Source organism: Daucus carota, chromosome 6 (assembly GCF_001625215.2).
Source record: "Daucus carota subsp. sativus chromosome 6, DH1 v3.0, whole genome shotgun sequence".
NCBI lineage: Eukaryota > Viridiplantae > Streptophyta > Magnoliopsida > Apiales > Apiaceae > Daucus > Daucus carota.
Window position 1 is genome coordinate 432765 of NC_030386.2, and position 20213 is coordinate 452977.

The window sequence follows — 20213 nt, forward strand, 5'->3', positions numbered from 1 at the left end:
ACTGCACTCTGCTCCAACTTCGTACTATCTGTGCCGTGATGAAATTCTCTGGGATATATGGTGTTGCCTACACAAATCTTAGTTTTAGCCTGCGTCCTACGGGTGTGACCCCTCCTTGGTTAAATTTTGTTCGGAGCAAGTTTCGGGTTCCTAAATTTGCCTTCACTGCCTGGTTGATAATTCAAGAAAAGCTCCTCACGCGTGACAGGATGGTACATGCGGACCTGCACTAGGTGTGTTCTCTGTAATGTGGCTGATGAGACTTATGCCCACTTGTTCTGTGACTGTACATTCGCTCCTAGTGTACTTTTTGCCTGGTTAATCCCTATCTCTACGGCTTGGGCTGATTTTCAACTTGGCAGAATCGTTGCTACTCCTTGTGCTGATTCGATAAAGAAGGAGATGACATATCTTTATGTCTCTGCGGCTTGGTATGCTATTTGAAGTGAACGAAATCGGCGAATCCACACTAATGACAACCCACATACTGTTGGTAATTTGGTTCTTCGAGCTAAAAGAGCTATTCGAGAAAAGCTGGCGACTAATGTCGCATTTAACAATCGCCTTCACAGGGATCCTCTCCTTGTTACAATTCTGTGTTAAATTGGTTGTTTTAGATAATGCATTCTATGCTTGTCTAGCTGTCTACTTTTGCTGCTAGTAGTTTGAGGTTATTGTTGTACCATTGGTTATCGCGAAGTATGCCCCTAGAATTGTATCTTTTCTTTTCCTTTAATTCATTAACTTGGCAAAAAAAAAAAAAAAAAAGGAGAATTTTAGCGACTGATAAAAAATTATTATTCAACAAAGTTAAGATTTTGTGTTTCAGTGGACCAAATAATAAGCTGCGGAAAGTTGGATACACGAGTCAAAAATTTAGGACACATTTGGGCACTGAGGAACTAGGATTCTTTGGACTTCTAGTACACATCTCGACATGACTACAAGTAAAAGATAGGGTAAATAACGTACAGTACATGGTAAATTTCTAAGACTTCCTAAAGCTGATGACTTCGATTCAGCGGAGGTTGAAATTTGAAATGCATCTTTTACATTTCCCAACAAAATGCAAAAACTACAACAATTGCGGAAGCTTGCAGAGGCTGACATGTCATCTTTCGGTTAACATTGCTACCTAACTATTATTGTACAGTATAAATGGAATTCCCTTGTCATCTTTCTTCGCTCACAAGGAAGACAACTCAACTTCCCTTGTGCAAGGCCGATAAGCAACAAAGGTGCTGTCGTTTGAAAATGAACCAGGATTAAAGCATGTGATTCCTGTGTAATTGAAAGCCTTCTGCTCGCTTTTATCACCCAATACTATCTGCATTCAGATACTCATGCAAGTTATTAACTATTAAGCTCCTAAACATATCTGGCATATGGTAATTTTAACATTGTTGCTGCGGCCTGTTAACCTTTTTAAGCTCTAGATTTACTGGAATTTGCTACAATGTTGAACTTTACAGTATTTACAGCTAATGAAAAAAATTGATATATCTTTTTTGAAACTTATACTTTCTGATTATAATAAATAGAAAAAGGAGTTAGTTTCCTGTACACAGCACTACAAATGCCTAAGTAATCAATAAATTAATAAATAAACAAACACCTTCATGTTCTTACGAGATTAGTCATGTACCGTATGAGGTGTTGGATAGAGATGGAGACAATGATCATAATTCCAGATGACGGGTTGTTTACTTAGGGGAAGAGGACACAAATGGCTTTGATGAGTTATAGTAGCAACAAGCTGCAAAAAAGACAAAACCACAGTGTACGTTTATGAGGAACCTGTGGTCATTCATTCATCTAAAAAATATAACCATATCAGAAGACAGATGCTACAATTGACAACTGAAATTGAACAAATTCTTTCATATCCAAAAGAGAACATAACTCACATGCTCAAAAGGATCACTTGTTTCTTCTGATGAAGGCGGCATTAAACATGACCTACGCATTCGGTATAGCAGATCCTGTCGGAAAAATACGATCTCTTGGGTATAAAACTTGATTCTGATTACAAAATAAAAGGGAAGTGTAAATTAGAGGCTCGAAAATGCATATGGTGGATTAAAAAACAAAATTACGCATCTATTTCAAATTGGATAATAAGCCGACTCATATACTGGTGGATTATAAAGTACAATTACCTGCATGGATTACTTCCAAACACAGCATTTGGAACATGCTTCTGAAGCTCTTCAGTTAGATAATTTGGTAGAGGGCACCTAGGTAGAACTGTCGAAGGACCTACATTTCTTATATGTAAGGATATTTACTCTTGGCCTAGGCAGATTTCACAATTGTTCAAGAATGAGTTAAATACCTGCATCATCAGGCCCAGGGATAAACAAGAACCTGCTATGTTCCAGCAATCTATTATGAGCTGCAATAATTTGCCCCAATTTCTCAAATTGCATTCTGTGGAGCAAGTTTTGCTAATTTTCAGTTGAGCTAAACCAAATTTGAATGAACTGATATTATAAGAAAAAAGATTATTAGAGTACATACCTGACTGTTGAGTAAGAACTAAAAGAAAGGTTACATGGATGGGAGCAGAAATTTCCCATGAAAACAAAAAGAGAAGGAACCACTTCTACATTCTCATAACCATCAAGGACGGTCTGCAGGTTCTTCATTGTCTATGAACAAATAGAACTAGATGTTAGACCATGTTAAAACTTAAAATATATAAAACTGGCAATAAGCAACTGATTGAACGAATTAGCAATTGCATGCATACATCCTCATTGTCCAGCCAAATATCTGAAAGGATGACAAACATGTCATTTACTGCCCTTGTTTCCAGCTCTGCAAGTCTCAGCTATTAAAAAAGTCAAGGAAACATACCAGACGAAGAGGTCATCAAAATTATAGCACAAACTTGAATAATTATGGCCAGTAAAATTAATTCAATTGAATGCATTAGAAAAGGATACAGTTTCCTCCTTTGCAAGTTTACCACTACCAAAGAAGTCAATTCCAGAAAATAATCCAGATGACTTCTCTCTGTCTTCTAGAGGAGGAAATCCACATGTTTTGACCTGCAAATTATATCTAAGTGAACAAAAGGATATTTTTAAAGTATGATATCATATCATAACCTATTCTCAGTGTTAAAATTTTGAATGTTTGTAAGCATGCAAACATTTAAGATCTCTAAAGGTGGGCAAAAACTGTGTTAAAAGCTTTAAAGAGTAAGGTTGAGATTCTATATTCCATCACACTCACCTAAACTTTTTACGCCTGAAGCTTACAGAAGAATAAATGGTCTGTTGCAAGCAAGAGTTCAGAAGCATAGTGATGAAATCCTATGGGTTAAAAGGGGGACATTGATGCTTAGCATAGAGAGGTAATAACAGCTTTAGTTATACTTAATAACAGTACACAATTATGAAGGTGCTCCATTTCAGACCTATTGTAAGATCTAATTTGACTAATTTATTTCCTAAACAGAGGGAGGAATATGATGATACAAGATGAGGAACAATATACAAACCTGAAACATCCCATCCAGAAGCATCTCCCCTTCTGCTAAAACTATAGTGTTCTCTGAAAAGAATCCAGTGGTAATCTTGTATGTCAGGTTAAAGAAACAAAAACCTCAAGCTTTCAGCTCTAGTAGCACCAAAAAATTTATTGACAAATAAACTCATGGATCTGCATGACATAACACTGATACATAAAAAAAGCACAGAACAGAACAGTTGTGGTTACAGAGCAAAACCACTTGGTGAATGCCCTTGTAGACATGAGAGGCGGATCCTAACAACAAACAAACCGACAAACATGATACACATATATGAAGTAATTATTCAGCTCTCATATAAGCTGTACCTAATAATCCAATTATACATCATCTATTTCTGGAATCAATTGCAAATAGGTTTAAGTTCAGGCAAAAGTAGTTGTAATTTAACATTTGTACTGAAGGATTTGGAACTTTTTACGAACTAGCACAGAGAAATAACACAGAACATAGATCAGAAAAAGGAAGTCTTGGGTTGTGTATCCAATGTTAAAATTGAATGCATGGCAGCAAGAATCAAAATCATAACCCTGCTCAGTTCTGTGGCAGATTGTTAAGATTCTGTAGCTCCTTGATGTCTATGAGATTATAGACAGAGTATAAACATTTTCTAACCAAGTATGCAGATAATGAGTTTTCATAACTGAAAGTCTAACCAAGGAACTATTTGTGCCATAGTAGGCATTATGACTATGCACTTAACAATTCTACAGTATACAATATTCCCTTATACTGAAGAGAGGAAGTATCATGGCAATTTGGGTGAGCAAACATTGGTCACTGTTGGAAGTGTATGGAAAAGTGGTTTCAAAGCTTCTACAGGCAAGATTTAAATAAGAACAGATATAGGACCCATTTGCAATTCAAACAGATAATTAACACAGGGAAAAGAAAATCATTTGCCGGTAAGGATATTGCATTTGACAGATTGATTTCAACTGCTGCAGTGAGATCTTCCAAGTAAAAATGTCCATCTTCCAACTGAGATATCACTCCCATCACCCAGCATTTTCCTGTTCGCCCAACCAGAGATTGAATTGGGGATATCTGGATTGGTAAAACATGCAATCATATATTACATCCCCAATCCTAAAAGTACAACTATTGGCAACACGTTTCTCAATGATCTCAAAAGGGGAGAAGTACCTGACAGTTCCCAAACTGTGACAAATCAGTATCAAATGCAGGCCTTGAGAAATGTGGGTCCCGAGAAAGCCTTTGAAACAACAGCAAAAATCTATCTCTGTACAACGTTGCTTTTGCAGAAGCATCTCCGTGAATTGGAAGCCTCCCCGTATGCCTACAATTCAAAAGTAATGGTTAATAGAGCAGATATCAAATCCATGTAAGACATTGTAAAGTTTAACTCGAACAAAATAACAATACGAACCTTAAGAATAACAATCTTCAAAATGGCTAGATAAACAGTTAAACTGTAATTCATATTACTTTCAGAATACAAACATGAACCCACCCATGCAATCACTTTATCAGGATAGATTTCACATAAAGTCAATGTTATGAGAAAGCCAAATTGGTTACCAATAGATTCTTGAATATTCTTTTCAATATCTTATAGCTTGATATACAATTTTTCAATATCCTCTGGAACTAATACGAAAGAAAATGTCCACCTGAAGACTAAATAGATTCATGGTATATGTATGGGTCGCAGCATGAGTGAAGCCTAACTAAAATGGATATACAGAAATGCTTTGAAAAGTGCTGATGGGAGCTTTCCTCATTAAACATAGCTCATTCCTTTATTTAAGTCACGCATGTATCTGATACACACTTATTTTTTAAAAATAGCTCATTCCTTTGTCTAAGTCACTCATGTATCTGATACACACTTATATTTTAAATTTGAATTCACCAACTACTGGTTTACTAACAGCTTCAGCTTTACACTATTTTATACCCTTCCTCTCCTATTTTTGGCAAGTTTGCATTTACAACGGTTTGAAGATCTAGCAAAAACTGTGGTACTTAAATTTAAGACTAGAGAATTACAAATAATATCAGTATCAGAACATGATCAGAAGTGTAGTAAGCGACTGCTAAACTGGAAGGGTGCAGAAAAGCACCTCTAGAATCTTACAATAGAGCATTTTTTATACTGACAAGGACATTACACCGGTAAAGGTCACAAGGCAATATGATTTATATTCACCTGACTAGGACAGTAGCCTAAGCACACACTTGATGATGCTAAAATAATTATAAGATTAATATAAACAAAATAGAAGATATGGCAAGGAAAAAAGAATTGCTGTGAGGATACCAACAAAACAAATTGCATCAACAAGACCCAACCTCACTACCTCAAAGTATTAAACAAGGCATATAACTGGCGGAATCTATATAACCAAAATAGTGTTCTGATATCTGCTGTGAGATTTAAATTTAAAAGTTAATAGGCTAGCTCCGTGAACTTCATGAAGTAAGTATCTACTACAAGTATGCTACACTTAAACATTGCTATCACTTTATTTTACTCTTACCATGATTTAAATGTACATAATTTAAGTATATAACTAGTGGAACATCTATAATGATCATTCAATTTAACAAAAACCAAGATAATGAGATGATTTGGAACACTGTAATTAACATTAATCTTAACATGATCCTACGGCTAACAACAAATGATTTATTGCGGCAACTTTACAAACTAAAAATTCTAGTTTCTTGCCTACTCAAATTTAAAAAAATTGCGCAAGGCCAAACAATCACATGTAACAAATATTTTAAATAACGCTAATCTTACAGTTCAATAAATTTACATTATGAAATAAACAAAAAGAAAGGTACATACTCCAAGAAGATCTTCTTAATCGGATCATATCTATACTTGGGGACAATAAATGCATCAATAATACGAAGAGCGCCAGTAGCACTAGTACTAGCTGGCGTATCCTCAGCAGCTGCCTCCGCTTCCAACAACAAACTAACAACACGACTCACACTCTCCTTGTCCAAAATCGATGACTTCACTGTGAAATTCAAATCACATCACAACAAACAATATTAGACACACACAACATTAGGACATAAATACATTTATACTCAATTGGTTAATCACCTCGATTAAATAACACATTTGTTTTTTCTCGGTTACAATAATTAGTTCTTTTGGTAATTTCTCGAGCCTCGATAATTAACACTGCATTTTAGTAATTTATCGAGGCTCGATAATAAATTATTTTTTTCCAGTCCTAACATAATAACAGATACATCGTATTAATTAAGCTCAGTAAACTAATAACTTAGTTATAGTACGGTGCAAATATAATCTCTACAAATTACTAATCTCGATAAATTAATAAAATTCTTAAAATCAAGGGTACGATTACTTTACAAAATGGGGGAGAGAATGCAAATTACATACAGGATTGATGCTGAAGCTCGTCGAGGAGGAGATCTAGGGCTTCGTCTTCGGCGTCTTTGAATTTGGATAAGAAAGGGAGGATTTCGTTTAAAGCTTCGACTTTGAGAGTGTAGCCTCTCATTTTGAACTTCTTTTGTATCAATTTTCTCATTGCGGCGCTCATCTTCGAGAGAGAGATTGGAGAGAGAGCGAGAGAGAGATGGGAGGGAGAGCGAGAGAGAGGCAGGGAAAGAGATGTTGTAGAGAGAAAAGAAAAGAGCGGGAAAATTATTGCGTTATGAGCCGCCTTTGAGATGTGTGAATAGTGTATAAAAGATATGATCCGATTATTTCAATAGTGTACACTAAAAACTTTTTAAATTAATAATGTTGGGATGAGAAAAATTTATTAATTTAAAAAATTATTAATTTATTAATAAATTAATAATTATTAATTTAAAGAGTTTTTTGCCGATTATACTGTATATACCAAACAAAAAGATATATTGTATGTAAATTAATATATGTCTCTTAGAATTGCATTGCATGAAATCCTGGGACTCAACTTAAATTAGTAACTACTGTGTTCATCTATTGAAAATCAATACAGTAAATGTAAATAAGAGGAATACCTATGTTTAATGTATTTTAAGCAAGTTTGGCATATACAAATTACATGAATATTTCAATAGAGTGTAATATATTTCTTCCAGTTTCTATGAATTATTAATTTATGATTTTCTTAGGATCGAAAATTATAAGGGGATTTTTCAAAAAATTATTATGTTCTTATTTTATCGAGTTTTTCAATTTTTTACATTGGCCCAGGTCGGGATTGGACAAATTTATTATTTTAGAGAGTTTATTAATTTAAAGAGTTTCTATTGTATAAAAGATATTCAAAAACAAGATTAAGTTTGAAAATATTTTTGGAACTATTTTTATTATATAAAAGATATACATAAATTTTTATCTAAAATCAGTCAGTATTATGCGGCATTTACAATATTGACTTTGATTTTTATCATCAAAACATATACTTGTAAATTTGTAATTAAAAAAAAAGAGTTTTGGTGGTTAAAAGAGGTTCCAAGTTATATATTTGAAAACAATTTTACATAAATTTTTAATATTTTAATTCAAGCTCTCTAGATATTAGATGTTAATTTCGGATCCCAAACTCGTATATGATATTTAGTCCAGCAAAAATTTATTTAAAATTCATATTTAAAATTACCACATCTCATCATTTGATTTTTTTATCAAATAATAATGTGTGTACGGAATATGAGCAGAGGAATCAAACTTAATATTATTATTCTTATCATAATTTATTTGTTTAAAAGTTAATAATTGAAAATATTTTTAGAAAAACAAGTAAACTAAATTAATAATTTCAATTTTTTAAATGTATCTTAAATAGTTAAATTGATTAAAAATAATGATTAAAAATATTCTTTTTCCTTTTACGATACTGAAAAATGTACTCGAATATTGGCTCGTACATTTACTCTATCTGTGTATTGTACATAAATACTCCATCTGTCCCTCTCATTTCTTTACGTTAATTTTTGGCACGTTTTTTCACACTCATCTAAAGTATAGTTCCATAATATATTTTTAAAACTTTTTTGCTCTATATAAAAGTTTGATATTTAAACTTGTATTAAAAAAAATTGAAAAAAAGTTATGAAACTATACTTCATAGGAGTCTCAAAATACGTGCAAATAATGAACGTAAACTACCTAGAGGGACGGAAGGAGTATAACTCATTGTTGAATCTACTTCTCTTCATGAATAATCATATAATGACGAAAATGATTTGAAAGATCCGAAAATGTATTATACCTTAATAGCATCCTTTCGAAGTTTGTTCATCATTTTAACACTGATCTTCTCCATTCTCACCTCTTTGATATTGTCTTTGGCGAATTCTGAGTTAATCAACCTAGTCAGGATGATTTTATATCATACCTGAAGCTGAAAATAATCACCAGCTAACCATATTGACTTGATTAAATAAAAGGTTGTGAGTATCAATTTCTTTTGATGTAATACACTATGATGCTTGTGGTTGAGATAAAATTTTATTGCCGCGCTATTTGATATGTCTATTTAACCTTCATGGAAGCAGTTAGTGTCTTTGGTGAATTCTGAGTTAATCAACCTAGCCAGAATAATTTTATATCATACCTAAAAATAATCATCGGCTGACCATACTGACTTGATAAAATAAAAGGTTGTGAGTAACAATTCTCTTTGATGTAATACACTATGATGCTTGTAGTTGAGATAAAATTTTATTGCCACGCTATTTGATATGTCCGCTTCACCTTCATGGAAGCAGTTAGTGTTAAATATTGTAAAACGTTAAAAATCATTATCTGTTTACACATAATGTTACAATATTGGCATTGATTTTTATCATCGACACATATACATACATACATACATACATACATACATACATACATACATACATACATACATACATACATACATACAGTTGTATAACGGGGGGTTTGATTAAGCCATTTTATTCCAATTAGATAGCCAATGTCCACGTTAGATTTATTTTAAGAACACAATATATCATTCTTGCTTTGTGTCTATGTGTCGCCTGAGTATAGCCCTTCAGGTGCTCCTCATTGCTAGTATCCATGAACACCTTTAATCATCTATCATTAATGATTGTGATTGAGTTTTTGTTACGGTAATTTTTGTATGACATTTTGTATATTTATTATCTACTATTTCAACTCCTAACAACAAATTGATATTTCCGCTATCGGAATATCTCTTACTGTGAGGCCAATATTTTATCAAACGTTTACGAGGCTACTTCTGATATCATAAATATGAGTCGGTCTCTATAAAATTAAGTATGTCATCAACGATATAAATTCACTATGTGCTTGATTAAATTATTAAACTAATTCGATTCTTAGGGGTCGTTTAGTTGGAGAGGGGGTATGGGGTTGGAATGAGGAATCGGATTGAGGTGGTATGGGGTTGAGGTATCATTTTTAATATAATGTGTTTGGTTGAGTGTTGGAATGAGCATATCTGATTTAAAATATTTTTAAGTGATTAATTATAATTAATTATTAATAATTTTGAAATAATTATTTTAATATATTTTTGAGCCATCAATCTCATTTAGTACTAATAATTTGAATTTAAGAATATAAACAAAAATGAAAATAAAAGAAAAAAAGTTGATTCCTCAAACTCATGTTTCATACACACCCCTCCCCTTGGATATGAAAATCTCATATCTTGTAGGTTTGAGGTATGGGTTTGAAGAAAAAAAAATTCAACCAAACACCAGGTATGAGTTTGGAATGAATGAAACTCATACTTGATACCAGAAAGGCATGAACGAAAAGATCCTTTAGAGATTTCTATGCATAAAAGAGAAAAGTATTATTAATTCGACTTTGATAATATTTATTATGTGCCTCTCATATGCTTGGTGATCTAAATGTGTTATCTGATAATCATAAAATATGCAATACAATGTCATGAGTATTTACTTCGCATATGGGCTATTATTCTATGTTTTGTTTTATTAAATGTGTCTAGACAATATCTCGATATAATTATCTCCATCAAATTATGAATGTTGTACATTTATAATATAAATGTATAAGGTCATGTTCCAGAGAGAACCATTAGAGAGAGAACCATAGAACCCTTACCTTATTAGGTAAGAGTTCTGCAGCAGAACTTAAGTATTAGTTGGGGTTCTGCAGCAGAATTTCACAAAAAAAATGTCAATATCTATGAACTATATTTTTAAATTATTTTTGAACACACACAACGATGAAAAAACATGAAAAAAACATGTATTTAGATTTAGATCCTAAAAATCTATTTAAATTTTAGGGTTCTGCAGCAGAACCCTAGTGGTTCTATGGTTCTATTTTAATGAGTGGTTCTCTCTTGAGCGCGACCCTGAATGTATAATGTATTCAACAATTTTCTATAGAGATATGTTAATTATATCTTTAGTCCAACTACATAATATATTCATTTGGGATTATATTGTAATTGCATCTGAGAGTTTTATTAGAGTATCTTCAACCATCGAAAACCATTAGCTAAAAGGTGAGTTGGCATACTAAAAATAAAAAATTTAGCCAACAGTTCAAAAAACTCAACTCCAACCATACTCAGCTTCTGTGGATGGCTAAATTTGTCGAACCTCTACGAGTCTGTAAGAAATCTGTAGGGAAGATTGCACATCATTTATTACCATATTGAACTAATATATTCTATTTTAACAATTTAAAATATTAATAATTTACTATTTTTAAATTAAAACCCACCAATATAGCCAATACCGTTGAAGCAAAATGTGTTACAGATTCAGCAAATTTTACATAATGTCTTACAGGTCCCATTTAGCCAACGATTATAGCCAACGCCGTTGGAGATGCTCTTAGCTTTCTTATTGCAAAGATATATTATGAATGTACAACTTTAATAAAATGTCTTGGATTAATTGATTCTGCTTGATATGATTAGGTTTTGCTGTATCATTGTTTATATAAGCAGTTTTTATGATTTCTCTAACTTTATATAGAATGAGAGTCTAAATAAAAACAACATCTTTGCCCCAGATTTGTATTGGTAAGAAGATTTTATTAGTACATAAATGTGTAATTGTAATGATTCAACATAAATGTTATAAATGAAAGATTTTTTTTTTTAACATTTAAAAAAGGAAAGTAGTTCATATCAAATGGGAAAGAGGAAGTAATGCTTTGCCTTATATTTGTATGCATGTTCCGTTGAGAATTCACATGCTAGAACATATTGCTGCAGGTAGAGGTGGCCAAACGGGCCGAACCGGCACGCCCCGAACCGAGTTTTTAACCGCCCGAAATCATCTAAACACGGGCCGGTTTGAAACCGACCTGAACCGATACAGAGTACGTGCCGAATACGGGTTGGGAAATGAGGGACCGAACCGTAACTGGCCCGGAACTGCGAAAACCCGTGGAACCGTAGAACCGCGGAACTGCGGTTTGAACCGTAGAACCGCGGATTGAACAATAAAGTTACTACCTACCCCTACCCCTAGTCACAGTCAGCAAGGTGTTATAGATGGACCAATCTCAGGCTTCAGAATTTGTAATATAATTACAATTTTTTGCTTTCTATTCTTTTTTACATGGGTTTTAATATGTTAATTTTTGTTTTATTTCGTTAATAAGGTTAATTTTAGTTGTTGTTTAGTTAGTTTAGTTTATTTCGTTTATTATAAAAATAATTTACTTAATTTTATTTCGTTTTAGTTTTTAAATTTCAGTAATTTTCTTTAAAAAATAATTTAGTTCATTTTGTTTCGGTTAAGTTTTTAAATTTAGGTAATTTTATTTTTAAAACTTTATTATCCAATTGTTAAAATTCACCTGTTATACATAATAATACTTAACAAAAATAATTTTCAAAACTAATATCTTATAAAACAATTTTATTATCGAATTTTTAAAATTTAAGAATTCTACAAATTTAAACCCGTTACTATTAAACTAAAAAAAATGAAAAAGAAAGACATGCACCTCAACAACAAGACATACTAACTAGACAAGCAAACACATACAATTTACACACTCTGTTGAACCGCGGTCAAGAACCGCGAACCGTTGTTCGGCCCGAACCGTCGAACCGCAGAACCCGTGTAAACCGTATAACACGGTTACGACTTCCACTTTCTTCAGCACGGCACGGCACGAACCGCCAGTGTTGACGGGCCGGTTACGGTTCCACGGCTAACGGTTCGGAACCCGTCTGAACTGGCCCGAACCGACACGGCCCGCCCGTTTGGCCGGCTCTAGCCGCAGGGTCTATACTCTATACTTTTTGACAAAACAAAAGTGCAATCGTTGGTTTTGGGGAAAGGAATAAAGTCCATGCCAGAAAGGGCAAAAAGTTGGTCTTTAATCTTCATAATTGAACTTTATCTGAATATAATTGGCAAGAAATTATCAGGTATTGAAAGAATAGCACCCCAGCCAATTTAAAAAGTGTGACTAGCAATCTGACATAAAATTTAGAAATCAAATTTGATGCTGCTCCTACTAATAAGAGGAGACCCAAATTGTTTAAAAATCATAAAAAATCTAAACACGGATAGGCAAAACATGAACGAAACACTGTACTCTCTTCGTCTTGATGAGTACTACTCCAAAACAAACTCTTTTTTTTTTTGCCAGAACTACAAAACAAACTTTAAAAAAACGAACCACGTATAAATTAGTAACTGTTATTACCCAGTTATTTTCAGTTGACACGTCGTTCGACATGACAAGATGACATGACGCCAGAGACAGGACATGACGCTTAAGCCTGAAGACTGGATAAGGCAGTTTCGAAATATTAACTGATCGGAGAAAATAACGGGTCAAAACAGGAGTGAAGATAGGCAGGGCGCATCGCACGATCTGTTATGGGAGGATAAGGATAAGCAGAGTAACGTTAGAATTCAAGTGTAGAAATTGTATTATAAATAGGACAGAATGATAGATAGAGAAGACAGACAATACACTACAAACTCTTGTAACAATTTACTTAGTGAATATTTTTCTGGCAGGGTTCCGAACCCTCCCGCGGTTTTTACCTCACAAGGGTTTTCCGCGTAACCAATCTCTCGTGTTTTACTTTATTGTTCTTAGTTGATATTCTTTAGCACTTAACCCTGAAATTACAGCACAAACAATTGGCGCCGTCTGTGGGAAATTTGCTAAAGCTCTGATACGAGAACGCACACACATGACGACGGACGATCAACAACACCACGGCTCCACGAGCCAGGGAGACAATCCCACGATACAACAACTCTTGGAAACGATTCGGAAGATGCAGGACGACATGAGTTCTCAACAAGAAGCTTGGAGGACTGAGAGAGAAACATTACAGAGGGAACTCACGACAGCTCGATCCAAATCCAACCCCACGGCAAGAGGAGTGTTGGACACCATGGCCAGACGTCTGAATATGGACGACGAAGAAGAAGAGCAATATGACGAAGAAATCGAGGTGGAACACCCAGAACAAGGGGGTCCTGAAGTTAACGACAATGGCAATGGTGGAGGCCCGAATAATGACGGTGGTGGTCCAGAGAAGCAGGATAGAAACAACGGACATAACAAGGGAGACAGAAAGAAGAAGAAGAAAGGAAGCAAGTCCACAAGGTCACATAGCCATGACACGATGCGCAAGGAGTTACAGGCCCTGAAGGAAATGGTTCAACGCATCCCCGGAGTACCAAAACCACTTGAAAAGGCTGCACCCATGAGCTATGCGGACTCCCCTTTCTCTGACAACATTGCTCTGGTGGAGATGCCAAAACGCTTTGCAGTACCGGCCATGAAAACCTATGACGGGACGACAGACCCACAAGAGCATGTGGCACAATACAAACAACGAATGTTCACGGTGTCGATTACAAAGGAGCTGAGGGAACCGTGCATGTGCAAGGGTTTTGGCTCAACGCTGACTGGCCCAGCACTACAATGGTATGTGAGCCTCCCAAATGGGAGCATTGAGACGTTCGCCGACCTGGTTGATGCCTTCAACCTACAATTTGCAAGCAGCAGAGTGTTTGAAAAAACTACAAGTGATCTCTACAAGATAGTTCAGGGGTTCAGGGAGCCATTGAGAGATTATCTGACGAGGTTCAACCGTGAGAAGGTGACTATCACAAACTGTGACACACCCACGGCAATTGAGGCATTCAGGAGGGGACTGGAAAAGGACTCACCCTTATACGACGAGCTCACCAAATATCCTTGTAAAACCCTAGATGACGTCCAGGCAAAGGCGATGGCTCAGGTGCGCCTTGAAGAGGACAAAAAGGAACGTGACGACAAGTATTATCGTCCAAATCGTAAGATCATGACCACAAGAGACAGGGATTACAAACCATATACTAGAGACTCTAGAAGCTCAAGGGAGGAGACACGTGTGAACTCGACACAAGAGTATGCGGACTGGAGAAAGGACCCAAATCTTCCCCCCACCTACGACAGCTATGGCTTCACAATTACACCCGCCGCCATGATGAGGGAATTTACAAAGATGGGAGACGTGATAAAATGGCCGGTGAAAAGCAATAAACCTAAGGCAAACCCAGAGTCCAAGTTGTGGTGCGACTTTCACGGCGACTATGGTCACAAGGCGTCTGACTGCGTGGCACTGAGGAGAGAAATTCAATACCTCGTGAAAAAAGGATATTTGACGGAATTCATGACGGGAAAGTCAGTGGCCAAGACACCGGAAAAACTACCACCACCACCACCTTATCAGAAGGTCGTAAACTTCATAGCAGGTGGCTCGGAGGTGTGTGGAGCAACCTACTCACAAGCAAAGCGCATAGCGAGACGCAAAGGGAAGCAGGTCAATGTGTTGGACGCAAGAGAAGACGACATGACAGAATTGGTTTTCAATTGGTCAGACAGGAAGACCGTACAAGAACCCCAACAGGATGGCCTAGTTATCTCACTTCAGATAGGGAATTGTCTAATCAAGAGGGTGATGGTTGACAACGGTAGCGCAGCAAACATAATGACTAGAAACACACTTCAGGAGATGGGTTTGGCTGATAGTGACATGATCAAGCAGTCCACGACGCTCGTGGGATTCAGTGGCGAAACGAAGAGGACAATGGGAGAGATTACGTTACCAACTTATGCACAAGGACTCAACATGTTAACAAAATTCCTCATAATAGACTGCGAGATTACATACAACGTGATAATGGGCAGGCCATGGATCCACGATTTAAAAGCAGTACCGTCAACATTTCACCAAGTCATCAAGTTTCCAACACCGTGGGGGGTTCAGCAAATTCGAGGGGAACAGTCCACAGCAAGGGAGTGCTACAAGACCTGTATGAAGCCAACCACCCAACATGAACCTCAATTAACACCAACACCCGTGATGACGGGTCCAGAAAAACTGGCTGAAGTAAACTTAGACACAGGGGACAAAAAAGTGCTAGTGGGGGAGGACCTGTCGCCTAATGTGGAAGCAAACTTGGTGGAATTCTTGACGACTCGGTTGGACGCCTTTGCATGGGAACATGAAGATATCACGGGTATCAGTGCAGATGTGATCACCCACAAGCTGAATGTCGACCCAAACCACAAGCCAGTGCAACAAAGAAGAAGGAAATTTGCAGCAGAGAGAAATAAAATAATCAACGAGGAGGTCTCACGACTACTCAAAGCAGGAATGATCAAAGAAGTGGACTACCCTGAATGGCTGGCTAATGTTGTCATAGTACAGAAGAAGAATGGGAAATGGAGAGTTTGTGTCGACTACACGGACCTGAACAAAGCCTGTCCTAAAGACCCCTTCCCTCTCCCACACATCGACACCATGGTGGACTCTACGGCAGGACATGAACTGCTAACCTTCCTAGACGCCTCAAGTGGCTTCAACCAGATACAAATGGACCCGTCAGATGCTGAGAAGACAGCCTTTGTGACTGAGAGAGGAATCTATTGCTACTTGGCCATGCCATTTGGCCTGAGAAATGCAAGTGCAACGTTCCAAAGGCTCGTCAACAAAATGTTTAAGGACCAGATAGGAAGGACGATGGAAGTTTATATTGATGACATGGTGGTGAAGTCCCTCAATGCGGAAGATCATGTCAGACACCTCGAGGAAGTGTTCGATGTCTTACGACAATACAACATGAAGCTTAATCCGTCAAAGTGCAATTTTGCCGTTTCGTCAGGAAAATTTCTGGGCCACATGGTAACAAGGAGGGGTATAGAGGCGAGTCCAGAGCAGATTAAGGCAATTCACGACCTGACAAGTCCTAGCAACATGAAAGATGTTCAGAAGTTGACGGGAAGGGTGGCCGCACTGAACAGATTCATATCACGATCTTCTGACAGGTGCAAACTGTTTTACAATGTGCTACGCAAGAACAAGGGCTTCAACTGGACGGAAGATCACGAAGCAGCTCTCTCAGAACTAAAACAGTACTTGTCATCACCACCACTCCTTGCAAAGCCGACATTTGGTGAGGACCTTTATGTCTACCTCTCTGTCACAAGCCATGCAGTCAGCAGTGTCCTCGTGAAAGAAGTTGAGGGAACACAATCGCCAGTATACTACGTGAGCAGGAGCCTGGTTGAAGCTGAAACCAGGTACACGCCTCTTGAAAAGCTAGTTCTTGCACTCACAATGACATCTACAAAGTTACGACATTATTTTGAGACTCATAAAATACATGTCTTGACGAATTTTCCTTTAAGGACGGTCTTGAGCAAACCAGAGTTGACAGGACGAATGGCGAAATGGGCAATTCAACTCAGCACCTATGACATAGTCTATGAACCCAGAACGGCCATCAAATCTCAGGCCTTGGCGGATTTTGTGGCTGATTTCAGCCCAAACCAGATGACTCAGGCTGAAGAAGAATTCCGACGCGTCACAGCGTGCCCAGACCCTCTGCCATGGACACTATACACTGACGGGGCCTCTAACATGAACGGAGCAGGACTTGGTCTTGTGCTGAAATCGCCACAAGGGGACAACATGGCATACTCAATATGCTGCGAGTTTAAAGCAACAAACAACGAGGCTGAGTACGAGGCACTGATCATGGGCTTGACGACTGCAAAGGACATGAAGGTCAAAAATATTGATGTATATTGCGACTCTCTCCTAATTGTTAATCACGTAAATGGTTCTTATGAAGCAAAAGATCAAAAAATGCTCACATATCTTGACATAGTGAAAAATTTACAGCTGTCGTTTGACACCTTCAACATTCAACAGGTTCCAAGGGAACACAACACGGAGGCCGATGCACTGGCAGGCTTAGGAGCTGTACTCAAAAACACTGGTATAACATCCATCCCCATAATACATATCATGCAACCTGCAAATCTTAGACTACAAGAACAATTTGCTTTATGCACTGACACCATGCAAACAGATGACAGCACTGAGGACTGGAGACAAGTCTTCATAGACTACCTACAACACGGCACACTGCCAAACAACTCCAGTGATGCACGAGTCCTACGGATGAAAGTCTCACGGTTCACCCTGATTGACGGAGTTCTGTTCAAAAAATCTGCCACAGGACTACTACAAAGATGTCTTGGCAGAGAGGAGGTCGACATGACATTGCGTGATCTTCATGAAGGAGAATGCGGAAACCACGCCGGAGGGAGAAGCTTAGCCATCAAGGCATTACGAATGGGCTACTATTGGCCCACGATGAGGGAAGATGCAGTTGTCTTCGCACAGAAGTGCGACGCCTGTCAACGCCATGCACCAGTGATCCACCAACCCTCAGAATTTTTGCATGTAACGACACCTTCGTGGCCATTCATGAGATGGGGCATGGACATAGTCGGCAAAATGCCCCCAGCACCAGGTCAAAAAGTCTACATGCTGGCCATGACAGACTACTTCTCCAAGTGGATTGAAGCAGAGGCGTTCAAGCAAGTGACATCTAAGGAAGTTATCGGGTTCATCAAGAAAAACATACTGTGCAGATTCGGCATCCCTTCAGAAATTGTTTGTGACAATGGATCTCAATTTATAAGTGAGAAGACGGAATCCTTTTGCAAGAAGTACAACATCAATTTGATAAAGTCTACTCCAAGGTACCCCCAAGCCAACGGCCAAGCAGAATCTAGTAACAAAATTATCATCAATAACTTGAAGAAGAGGTTGACGTCCCACAAAGGCAAATGGGCAGAGGAACTACCATGGGTCCTATGGTCAGACAGGACAACACCTAAGACATCAACTGGACAGACACCATTCAGTCTAGTTTACGGAGCAGAGGCAGTACTCCCCACAGAAGTTCTCACCCCTACTGCAAGATATGGACTACTCACTCCCACAACAAACCAACTCGAGATGGCACACGACATTGACACTGTAGACGAGTTGAGACAGACGGCAAAGATAAGGATGGCATCCTATCAACAGAAGGTGGCCAGGAGCTACAACAAACACGTTCACGTGCGACTATTTCGAGTAGGTGACATGGTGTTAAGAAAGACCTTCCAGAACACAACGGACCCCGCCGCAGGGAAGTTTGCTGACACCTGGGAAGGACCTTATCTCATAGACGCAGTGGTTGGCAAAGGTGCCTATCAATTGTCAACCCTGGACGGCAAGCAGGTCCCCAGAACTTGGAACGCACTTCACTTGAAGTTTTATCATGTTTGAACTTGCTTGTTTTTACTGTTTACTTGAATAAGTCGCTAGGACAAGTCGATTTCATTAGCAATACTTGAGAGCATGCAATTCCTTTTTATATGTTTGGTTATCTGTGAACGTGTTAGCTTCAATAAAATAGACTGTTTGCCGTTTAGAATGCTTATTTGCGAAGAATGCTTACAAAATGTCTCATGTCTTCCAGTATCTAACTTATCTTCATATGCTTATAATAAATTAATACAATGAGCGTGATATAGCATCCTATAAGCGTTCACCTCATGTGAACACCACATACGACACTCCTACTTTCCTACAGCTAAACAACAGTAGTGAGATAACAAAAATTCTAAGACAATGCGTATATCTCGAAAGAAAAATTCTAAACTACAAAGTGCATGCACCTACGAGATAAACAACATGAAATGACACAGTACGCAACAACATCATAAAATTTAAACATTACGAGAAATTAAATTTATCAAAGTCAACACCAAACTGACAAACCCATCGAGTCAACAACAAAAATAAAGTTTAGTCTTAAGACAACAAAAGTACGCCACATAATAAGATTACGAAACAAAACAGAGAACCCAATTTCAATCATCCTTGTTTACCCCATCATCATCATCGACGGGGACATCAGTTTTCTCGGAAGTGAGAACCGCATCCTTGACCTCAACATCACCAGAGGGACTCGCCTCCTCAACAACCAACTCATCCCTTGCAATTCCAGTTTGCACAGTTTGTGACAGAAACGCGTCCTCAGGATAGGCCTCATTGTAGATCCGGATGGTCTCATCCAAATCCCAGCCAGTATGCTCTCCCCGATAATACTCTTGCATCACCTCGACGCGAGTCCGCATCGCCTGCTGGGTGATCGCCTCCTGAGCCTTTCCTGTCATCTCCACCTCCATAATCTTCACTTTCTTAACGAACTCCTCCAACTCCTGTTGAACTTCGCGACCAGCTTTCAGATTGGCAGCTGCTGAATCCTGTGCATTCCTCAACTTCTGGGCGCACGAACCATGGACGGACTGCAAAGCAGACAGCCTAGACCCCAGATCTTTGTGAGCTTTTCGTGCCAAGAGAGAGGCTTG

The 20213-nt window shown here is 37.6% G+C and overlaps 2 protein-coding genes across 3 annotated transcripts; one reads left to right on the forward strand and one right to left on the reverse strand.

Annotated features, from left to right (window-relative positions):
- Positions 1-794: 794 nt before the first annotated feature.
- On the reverse strand, positions 795-7221 carry LOC135147349 (DNA polymerase epsilon subunit B-like). Of its 2 annotated transcripts, none has more exons than XM_064080512.1 (13): positions 6930-7221; positions 6357-6534; positions 4685-4838; positions 4453-4585; positions 3509-3585; positions 2949-3053; positions 2753-2833; positions 2521-2651; positions 2336-2430; positions 2160-2259; positions 1908-2022; positions 1646-1756; positions 795-1327 (listed from the first exon to the last, which is right to left on the reverse strand). In XM_064080512.1, the coding sequence occupies exons 1-13, from the start codon at positions 7090-7092 to the stop codon at positions 1187-1189; spliced, it is 1584 nt and encodes a 527-aa protein (XP_063936582.1). In that variant the 5' UTR covers positions 7093-7221; the 3' UTR covers positions 795-1186. The 2 variants fall into 2 exon arrangements, with proteins under 2 accessions (XP_063936582.1, XP_063936583.1); XM_064080513.1 differs by having other exon boundaries at positions 1188-1327; positions 1630-1756.
- A 6468-nt stretch (positions 7222-13689) lies between these two features.
- On the forward strand, positions 13690-19125 carry LOC108225617 (uncharacterized). Its single transcript, XM_017400544.2, has one exon. The coding sequence runs from the start codon at positions 13690-13692 to the stop codon at positions 19123-19125; it is 5436 nt and encodes a 1811-aa protein (XP_017256033.2).
- The last annotated feature ends 1088 nt before the right edge of the window (positions 19126-20213 follow it).

Coding starts and splice junctions, on each gene's coding strand:
- LOC135147349 (XM_064080512.1), bottom strand. CDS start 7,092: ATGAGCGCCGCAATGAGAAAATTGATACAAAAGAAGTTCAAAATGAGA. Junction 4,839..6,356: donor ATTAAGAAGATCTTCTTGGA/GTATGTACCTTT, acceptor TTTGAATTGTAG/GCATACGGGGAGGCTTCCAA. Junction 2,652..2,752: donor TTTGGCTGGACAATGAGGAT/GTATGCATGCAA, acceptor ATTTGTTCATAG/ACAATGAAGAACCTGCAGAC.
- LOC108225617 (XM_017400544.2), top strand. CDS start 13,690: ATGACGACGGACGATCAACAACACCACGGCTCCACGAGCCAGGGAGAC.